We start from the raw sequence: 9,923 nt of genomic DNA on the forward strand, positions 1-9,923 counted from the left end.
GCTGGCATCCGCAGAGACCCAGGTTTGGACCTGTGGGAGAGGGGGGTCTGGAGCCGGTGACATCGGGGATCCGGACAGCTCAGGAGTGGGGCGCGGGGGCGGAAACCTCACAGCACGTTCGCAGTGAGCCGCCTGAGAACGGGCCAAATTCCCATTTGCCTAAAAATAGCCTAGCCCGACCCTGCACTTCACTCACTTCCTTTGCTAACGTGCTGGCCCTAACGAGGAGTCGGCTGCTCTTTGCGTGGAGGCGGTCACAGCACGTCGGGGCAGCCGAGCACCTCCCGGGGGCCACAGGGATCATATGGGCCAACGACTGAGAGACGCATGGGGCTTGGGACACGCGTGGGCCTGGGACTCAGAGCCAAGGGGGGCTTGGGACACCCCCCGGGCTCGGGACTGAGACCCCTCTGGGGGACGGGATCCTTGTGGACTGGGGACTGGTGACCCCGTGGTGGGGTTGGGAAGCCCGCGGGCTGGGGACTGGGACCCCCGCGCGGCTCGGGACCCCCTCGGGGCTTGGGACCCCCGCGGGCCGGGGACTGGGACCCCCGCGCGGCTTGGGACCCCCTCGGGGCTTGGGGACACCCGCGGGGCGCGCTCGCCACGGCGCCCGCCGCCCCCACGCGAGGCCGCCCCGCTGCCCGCGCGCCCCGACGGGTGGGGGGGCCGAGGGGGCGGGGCGACGGCCGTGGGGGCGGGGCCTCCCGCGCCGCTGGTGCAACAACAGCCTGATTTCCCCGAAGTGATGCCGGGCGCGGCAGCCAATGGGCGTCGCGGCCGCCCCCCGCGGCGGCGCGGATTGGCTGCGGCGCGGGGCGCCCGGGGCGGCGGGGAATCCCGGCCGCCGCCGCGTTATACCCGAGGGCGCGTCTCGCGGGGCGCAGAGGCGGCGCGGAGGGCGGCGGGCGCGGAGCGGAGCGCGGCACCGGCACCGGCACCGCAGCGCAGCGCACCGGCTCGGCTCGGCTCGGCACAGCGCAGCTCGGTGAGTCCCGGCGCCCGCCCCTTCGCAGCGCGTTTTGGGATCCTGGGTGACGGGAGGCGCTGCAGCAAGGGCGGGCGGGGGACGCGGAGCGGCGTCGAGGCTCGGTTCGGCTCGGCTCGTTGCAGCGCGGCTGTGGCGGCGGGGAGCCCTGCGCCGTCGGGCATCACCCCTCGGGCAGCGGGCGGCCTCTTACATAACCGCCCCGCGACGCGACGCGACGGGACGAGGCAGCCCGTGCGCGGCGGGGCGGGCGGGCGCCGCGGCCCCCGGGGCCGCTGTCGGGCCCCGCGGCTCCCTCCCCAGCGCCGCGCTATTGTGTGGGAAATCCGGGTGCGTCCGTCTGGCAAAAAAACAAAAACAGGAAGCGAAGCGGGAGGGCGAGAGCGCCGTGCCGCGCGCTCCGAGCCAGCGCCTGTTGCTGAACGGTGCTTTCCTTCCTAGACAACATGCCCGTGTCAAGGATGCGCATGAGGCCCTGGCTGGAAATGCAGATTAACTCCAATCAAATCCCTGGGCTGATATGGATCAACAAGGTGAGGGGCTTCTTGTACTGCTCCTGTGGCATTACCCACCCTCAGGCTTAGCTGCCCCTAAATATAACTCAAGATCACATAAAGGAAAAGAAAACGGAGAAAATTTGCATGCGTCATGTTAACAAAACAAAAAAAAAGTATTTTTGTTTTCAGAAGAGGTCGCTCTGATTGGTTGCAGAGCTGGGTTGCTCCAATCTTTTCCTCTGGAAATCCCCAGGAGGGAAATGACAAATTTAAACAAAAGCGCCTTGAACGTGACCGAAAAGCTGCAAAAGTTCAAGGCCTCTGCGCTTCGGGGCCTGCTGGAGCCAAGTCACCTCCTGTCCCAGTGCAGCAGCGATTCTCACCCTCCCTCTTCCCCAATTAAACTGTAAGGTCCCCTAAAAGGGACCATGTCTCCCTGCGAGGTGCAGCCCCAAGGCCTGGGCAGTAGCTTTGCTGAGCCAGGGCTTTTTGCTGGAGTTTTGGCATGCATCTAAGGGCGATATCTGAGCTGGGACGCGCTTCTCCGAGCACGCAGGCAGCTCCTTCCAGGTGACTCCCACAGGGATTCTCCACCAAAGTGTACCTAGAAAACCTGCTGTAGCGTCTGATCCACTGATAGACAAGAGGCAGCCTAGCCAAATGATCCTTAGATAAAATTGACAGTATTTCTGATTTCTGCTGTAAATTGTGTGGCTTTCTTGGTTCCAGAACTCAGGGAAAACCTCTTTGCACCAAAGAAAAGAAATGAGACAAATGGATGTTAAATGAAGATGAGGGCAGTGGGATAAGCAAGCCCCTGTGCTGCTCCTGAGCAGTCTTTGATTAAATGCATAATTGCAAACTGGCTGATGATGAACCTCCCTTTTTAATTCAAGCCCCTGTTGCCTTCCCTTAGGACAAGAGGATGTTCCAGATCCCGTGGAAACATGCAGCCAAGCACGGCTGGGACATGGAGAAGGACGCCTGCCTATTCCGGAGCTGGGCCATCCACACAGGTACGTGGCGGCCTTGCCAGGCAATCCCTTGCGGAAGGCACCTTGCTCGGCCTTCACGTGCAGCTCCGAAGTCATGGCAACTTCCAAGAAGAGAAAAATAGGGGGAAAAAAAAGAAAAAAAGGACTTATTTCCTTGTGGGAAGAACTACCCTTGCAATCAGCAGTCTGTGTGCTCACACCATTGCTTATTTGTAGGAAGATACAAGATTGGGGAGAAGGACCCCGACCCCAAGACGTGGAAGGGCCAATTTCCGCTGCGCCATGAACTCCTTGCCCGACATCGAGGAGGTGAAGGACAAGAGCATCAACAAGGGCTCCAGCGCAGTCAGGGTGTACCGAATGCTGCCGCCCCTCACCAAGGACCAGAAGAAAGGTGAGCGCGCGGGAATCGGCTCCGCGGCTGCACCTCAAGCACAGCTTGAGCTTCCTGCCCCGCTTGTGCTGCAGTGCAACAGAGCTGTCACAGGGGTTTGTCACCTGTGACCGTTCTCAGTCACACTTTGCACATGTATAGCTTGTGCAACACTGCATTTTATCCCAAATTCCTAAGACAGTCCTAGCAGGGATCCTCCAGAAGTGAGCAGGATCCCCTTCTGCAGGCACCAGCAGCAAAGCTGGCCCAGCAGGACTGCGCTTGGGTCTGTGGTGCTTCACGGTCACCTAAAATGTTGGCTGTGAAGCCCTTTCTCACATTGTTCTTATTTTTATTTAACAGAGAGGAAGTCAAAGTCATCAAGAGAAGCGAGAAACAGGAGCAAGAGAAAGGTACGTCCTTGTAGAGGCAGCTGAAGAGGCTAGAGGTTTTGGTGGTTTCTCTTGCTGACTGTTTTTTCATGTGGGAACTCTTACACTCTTTGAGAAGCCTCATACTCTGCCCTTATTTTTGTAGTCGTATGAAGACCTGAAGACGGAGGAGTCGGTGGAAAGACTAACGAACACCGCTCTGCCGGACGACCACAGCGCTTACACTGTGCATGGCTACACGGGCCAAGAGGTGGAGGAGAGCACCTCCATCACCCTAGGTGAGCACCGATCCGGCTCGCCGTCCCGTGGGAAGTGCTGTTGGGGTGGGTGGACACGGGGAGATGGGGTGGCATGTGCTGAGCCCGCTGTCCCCGCAGACCTCTCGCCCTGCGAGGTGAACTGCTCGCTCACTGAGTGGAGGACGCCCATGGAAATTGCCATGGCCGACAGCACCAACGACCTCTACCAGCTCCAGGTGTCCCCCCTGGCTTCGTCCTCAGAAGGTTGGTGCTTTCTTTGCCCCGGTCTGTCCTCATGCTCTAGCAAGCTTGCAGGCAAGGCGAGAGGGTGAGCGAGCCTGTTTGTTGCAAAAACGAGGATTTTCTTGTAGGAAAACCCACCTTCACCTGGTGGCTTTGGGTTAGTGGAACCACCAGGCTGTGGCCAGGTCACAGCAGCGAGGACTTGCTCAAGTCACTGCTGATGTGCCCAAGGCCTTGTGGGCAGCTCGTAAAGCAGCTTCATCTCCACATCCCAACGTGGTAGCACAGGCAGGCCAACGTGCTGGGAGAGGAAATGTCCCGCCAGGGAGCCACATTGGGTGCACAGGGGACAGCCCCACTAGGGATAGCCCTACATAGGTCAAGGGAAACTTCCCAAGGGTTGAGATGAACTCTAATAGGCAGCGACCAAGGTACATGCCAAATCTGAACAGTTATTTAGGAGAAAGAGAGAAAATGGGGTGAGGTAAGTTGTGGTGATAAATGAGATGCATGAGAGGTAGCTTAGTAAGAAAAGTTAAAATATTTACCTGTTTTTTTCTCCTTTTTTATGTACTTAGCAGTCACGGACGAAGATGAAGAAGAAATGAAGTCGGAGATTTTCAAGGTAAAATTGGCTCTTCTGTTGAAACTGGAGTTGGTGGCTTGCAATGAGAACGGAATAAAAGTTATTAGCTGATCTTCTGCTCACCTGGCCCAGGGCTTGGACTGCAGTAGCTGTGTAATGAGGAAACTTGAAAGAAATTAAATGGAGGGAGGCCACTTTGCAGGCGTGAGCTAGAGTGATGCACAGAAGTATTGGCTATTTTTATGAGAGTCAGAGGAAGCTGTTCGGTACTGCTAGAAACAGAGGGGATCTACCAGAGTCAGCAGAGACTCCTGCTCTCTAGAAAGAGTCTGTCTGTCCTTCTGCCTTTCACGTGTGTGTGTCCAGACACATCACATCATCCCTCTGAGATGGCTACTGCCTCCTTGGAAGGGGCTCTAGCAGCATGTCCTTAGGGAAGGGGCTTCAGCTTCATCTCTTTGTGTTCTTGCAGCTGCTGGAGCCGGCGCCGGAGTGGCATGCAACCAGTGTCGGGGGCAAAGGCTACCTCACCAACGAGCCCGGCTCGCAGAGCAGCCCCGGCACCTTCGTCTACAAGGAGCAGGATGCCGAGATCGACACCACGTCAGGTGCAGACCCCGGGGCTGGGAATGGTGGCAGGTGGCACGGAGCAGGGTCTGCATGCAGGGTGCCGTGGGGAAGGAGAAGAGCATATCAAGGAATTGCTATGTTCCTGGGTCTCCAGATTCGTAACTAGCCTGGTGGAAGATTCTAAGGAAGGCTTTGAGATCTAAAATAAATAAATAAATACACACACACACACACACACATATATAATAATAATAATATATAATTTACAGAAAAAATATATACCCCAGAAAGAGCAAGCTGCAGATTTGGCTCAAGGTTATAGACTTTTAAGCTACATCAGCTTATGGCAGCACCTGCTAACATAACTGAAGTGTTTCCTCTACCAATAGCTTAAAAGTAGGATGGTTGTAATGGAAAGTATTTTAGCAAAGTGCTAACCTGTTTCCTCAGCCCTGCAGGAAGGGCAGGAAGCAGGATTTGGTGGAAATTTCGGGGCTGTGTCGCTCCTGCTGCGTGCCACGGTGCTCATGTTGCCTCTGTCTCCTCCAGGAGAGCTCGAGTTCCGATTCTTCGAGCAGAAGAGCAGCCTGGACTTCTCCTGGCTGGAGACGGTGCGGCCCCCGCTGCAGGCCATCTCCTGTGGCTTGTAGACCCTGCGCATGCTCCTCCGCACCCGGGCCTGGAGGAAGAGGATGGAAGAAGTTGGTTGTTACTGACTGGAAGCAGAAACTAGTTTTTCTATTCCGTTTAACTCTTACGTTTGAAACAATTTAGTAAGAAAACCTTTTTTTCGTTCTTTAAAAAAAAAAAAAAAAGCTGGGGGGAATGCATCACGTTAGCAGCGCTCTTTGCACTGAAGATGCACGTACGTGGTGGCCGCCTCTGCTGTGAACCCCTCGCTGGGAGTGAAGCTGCTGAAGCGAGCCGGGGCCGCGAGGGAGTCGCGGACACGTTCGTTCTGGTTGCTGCTTACCTGTGCAACACTGGTGCAGCCACGAGCTTCGGGGCTGCCGTGACGCTCTTAAGAGTCAACAGGAATTGCACTAATGACCCTCTCTTCCTTAACATGCTCCAGCACCACATAGTCCATCTTCAGTTGAGATCTTATGTAAATAGGTTTAGACCAGTGAAATGTGAAGATTCAGTTTAGGCTTTTGCTTCCATATTGCATACATATTCTGGAGCTCCACTTCCAATTTGTTATCCTGCTTGTAGGCCTCGCATATTTCTCTTCCCACATAATACGTGAGGAGCTGCAGCATCAAGTTTGCACTGATAGGAGCAGAGTACTTTATTTATAGGCTGTGTCGCCAGACCCGTGGTGGGCACAGCGCAAAGTAATAGGTTATGCGTAATACGTAGGAACCAGATTATTAAGTTGTAATAGATTATTTTCTTGTACATTTTATTTTTGTATATAAAATTATGTATATTTGTGTTAATAAATGTTTTATATACGAGCTGTCTCTACTGTTTTGCCTGGGAGGAGCACCAGGTCCCAGGGGGATGCCATGTGCAAGGGGCTGCCAGGGAAAATCCCTGCCAAGCCTTGAAGTTGGATGCCCCCAAAGTTGCCCATCCCGATCCAGCTTTTCATGGGCTTGGAGGTTTTAGAGGTGCTTTGCCCTCCCTCTGGAACACAGCTCAGTTCTGCTGTGGTTGCCCCATTCAGCTTATTCAGGGATGTTAAACCTTCCAAGTGCATGGCCAAAAGACCTCTTGGTTATTTATGATGAGGACCAAAATCTGCTGAAAACCAGATGGCAGCAGCAGGAACAATCCTGTGACTGCAAACACCCCACAGCAACTTGCAGGAGCCCCTGTGGCTCCATGCCCAGGCAGTGAGATGCCCTCTGCAATGCCAAGGTTTCCCATACTGCAACAATTAAAATCCTTTTAGAGCCGCTAATAGCAGCTCAAACCCCTTTGCCTATAAAATAAAAGCTTGTTTTTGGTCCAAAATAAATGCCCTTCCATGCGCTGTGTGCCATGGGCACTCACACTCTCCAGTTCCCTGCACAACCTCCCCGCGCGCTCGCATGAGCTTTGCCCGCGTGCCGCTTGTGGCGGGCAGCGCCTGCAATCCACAGGGTGCCTTTATTTGCGGTGTCGATGGGAGCCTGATAACGGGCTGCATTTCCAGGTAGTCCCCAGAGATGAGGTCAGGGCTGTGAGGGCCAAAGGTAGCAATTTATTGCTGCAGAAGAGAGCGCGGCTTTTATGCTCACAGGGCAAAGGTGAAGCGCGCACAGGCAGCGAGCAAGCAGCTCACAAGGGCAACTGCTGCCTTGTGAGGGCTCCAGCTCTGACCTTCCTCAAAGGGACAGGTCTGGGGCCATGCAGGAGTTGCACGGGATGGGGCGACGCATTATTTCTACGGAGGAGCATCCAGGGAGGCATCCACAGACGTGGCACTTTGCCAGAGTTTCCAACACACTCCATGTCAGCACGGGACTGCAAGGGGAATCCAAAGGGCTGGTTTTGCAGAGCCACCTTAGCAGAAAGCGCCACTTTCCCAGCAGGTTCCACTCTGTGGTGCAGCCTGTCCCGATGGGCAGGTGGCTTTGCAGGAGGGAGCTGGGTGGCCATGTGGAGCAGAGCCCTGCAGGTTTGGGAGATGTTTAAACAAACAAACAGAAAAGGATAAAAAAGCCGGGCAGTAGCAAGCCCAAGTCATCAGTACTGCTATTCACCATCGCCGAGCCAAGGGTACAAGCAGGCGCTTGCTCGTGGTCGCACAGCTCTGCCCTTGCTGCTGCTTCACTTCTTGCAAGCCCTTCTGGCCCATTCAACTTGTCACTTTAATTAAGGGGTTGTCACTGAAGCGACCCTTTCCTAGCCTATCTCCAGCTGGTGAGGAAGGCAACCCAAGACTCTGCACTGATTTGGACAGACTCAGCCTACCCTGGGCTATATCCTCCAGTCTGGGCAGCAGGGATGGGCAGGGGGATGCTCCTGGATACCTACTGCCCACTTGGATGTGGAATTTGCTCACTCGACTCCCTGCTTAGAGGAATTGCACGGGGCACTTGCATGCGTGGGGCTCCGGTGCAGGGCACAGGCTTGTGGCAGGGCCACCGCTGCGCTCGCCCGCTCCTGCACCGAGCAAACCGCCGCTTCCTGCTCGAGGTGTCAGCATGAAATACTGCGCGCCCCGGAGCAACCGTCGGCGCGGGGGCAAACGGCGCTCACGTCCTTCCTGCGGTTCGGGCGCGATCAGGCATGCCCCGGCGTCGGCGAAGGCTGGAGGAGCCGGGCAGCGTCCCAGCTGCCTCCGCCGGGTCTCTCTGCGGCGGCTGCCGAGCCAGGGTGCCTGCGAGCGCCGGATAAGGCGCTATCTGGGCCCCCAGGAGGCTGCTTGCCTCGATACCCCACTCCGCGCGGAGCCAGCCCGGCTCCATCCTGCCCTGCATCCCCCGTCGCCGCGGCAGGCGGCACAGCGGGACCCTCCTGCTCCGCTGCCCGGGCCCGCCAGCACAGACCCCACGGAGGCATCGCCCTGAGCTGCGGGAGGCACCTGCAGCTGCCCCAGCTCCCAAACCGAGAAAACTCCTTCCCTGACAAGCCAAGAAACACCCGAACAGATGTTTCCCTGCTTCCCTGCTCATTTAATGCTCGCAGGTGCTGTTGCAAGCAAGCCTAGAAACCTGTGCCCACATGGGTGCTCTCTCGGCCTTGAGGCTATTCACCAAAGCTATTACAATTTCCTCAAACAAGGCCATCCCGGTGCAGGACAAAGAGCCAGAGAGCCCCAGCCGGCCGTGCTGCACACGGAGCTGCTCCTCGCACACACGTGAACGTGCAGTGAGCGGGGACATTTGCGAAGGAACAAGGGCAGCCAGCACGGGTGGCTCAGGGAGGCACTCACAGCCTCACCGCTCGCATCCGTGCGCCCTGCACGGCATCTTCAGCCCTGCTTGAGGGATGGCCAAAACCTACGGAAAAGAACAACAACAACAACAAATTCATTTTGTCTTAAAACACAACCTTCCTTGGGACCTAGAGATGCGTTCCAGCATACCAGCTGCTCCGGCAATGCTCCGCTCCTGCCAGCAGGAGAACTGCTAGCACCCAGCCCATAGCATAGGAGCTGCTCTACCCTTTCCTTGTTGTTTATTTACTGCCCTCCCAAGGTGCAATTAAACCAGAATGGGCCACAACAGTGTTAGGGTCCAGCTGGTGCGAGTGATGAGATGCAAAGTTTGCAGCTGTGCTAGAAGCCTGTGCTAGAGCCACGTTAGGGAAGGAGAAGCAAAGTAAGGGCTACCCATGGGAAAAGGGAAGCGGCCGGGAAGCTTCTCAGTGGGTTTCGCATCCAGGCACTTCCGTGCGTGCCGGGTTCCCCTGCATGAGGGTGAGTCGGAGTGGAGACCCACATCCCACGGGAATGGCAACAACGGGGGTGCTGGGGCTGCAGTCAGCTCGGACTCGCGCTTCCTCACATGCAAAAGGTGCAATGGGAAAAGTGAAGTATGGGCTGCAGAGTCCGTTTTCCTGCTGGAAACGTGCATTTTCCTGCTGGAAACGTGCATTTTCCAGCACTCCCAGAACAGCTGCCATCTCCTGGCAGACGGCGGGGCACAGGAGGTTACAGCAGCAGCCGAGCTCGCCCACCACAGTGTTTATGTTTCTGCTGCTGGTGTTTACATGCAAATAAACCATGAGGATCAACCCGCAGCGCAGGGATGTTTGGACAAACGCGGCTCCCCCACCTCAGTCCCAGCAATGCACTGTAACGGGGCTGAGGCAAAACCCCAGGTTTGGGAGAGGAAACGCTCGTGGGTTTGAAGGAAGGGGGTCAAGGCACGATCACGGAGCCCTCATTTGCCAGGAGCCCCTTGTAGCTCCTCACGTCGAGGTGAAGAGGGACCTGCCTGGCCCTGAAATGCAAAACTTGCGTATAAAGGAGGAAACCAACTCGCTGACCCTGCACAGTTCTGGAATGGACCCATCGATGGTTCTTTGGTGAGTCCTTAATTTCAAGCACTCGATAACTCCTCGGGTTCCGCACGTGTCCATGCCTGGGGCCGTTTGTCACCA

The 9,923-nt window shown here is 56.3% G+C and overlaps 1 protein-coding gene across 1 annotated transcript; it reads left to right on the top strand.

The window, feature by feature from the left end:
* Positions 1–966: 966 nt before the first annotated feature.
* Positions 967–5,561, top strand: IRF1 (interferon regulatory factor 1). The gene is given in 11 exon segments (XM_088536801.1): positions 967–988; positions 1,430–1,521; positions 2,402–2,501; positions 2,697–2,743; positions 2,745–2,874; positions 3,217–3,266; positions 3,391–3,523; positions 3,623–3,748; positions 4,306–4,352; positions 4,786–4,921; positions 5,433–5,561. Coding segments are annotated over 10 exon segments (957 nt in total). The 5' UTR covers positions 967–988; positions 1,430–1,434; the 3' UTR covers positions 5,534–5,561.
* Positions 5,562–9,923: the final 4,362 nt, after the last annotated feature.

The sequence above is a fragment of the Tinamus guttatus genome, unplaced genomic scaffold, assembly GCF_059628265.1.
Source record: "Tinamus guttatus ecotype Peru unplaced genomic scaffold, ASM5962826v1 Tinamus_guttatus_pri_ptg000710l, whole genome shotgun sequence".
Lineage (NCBI taxonomy): Eukaryota > Metazoa > Chordata > Aves > Tinamiformes > Tinamidae > Tinamus > Tinamus guttatus.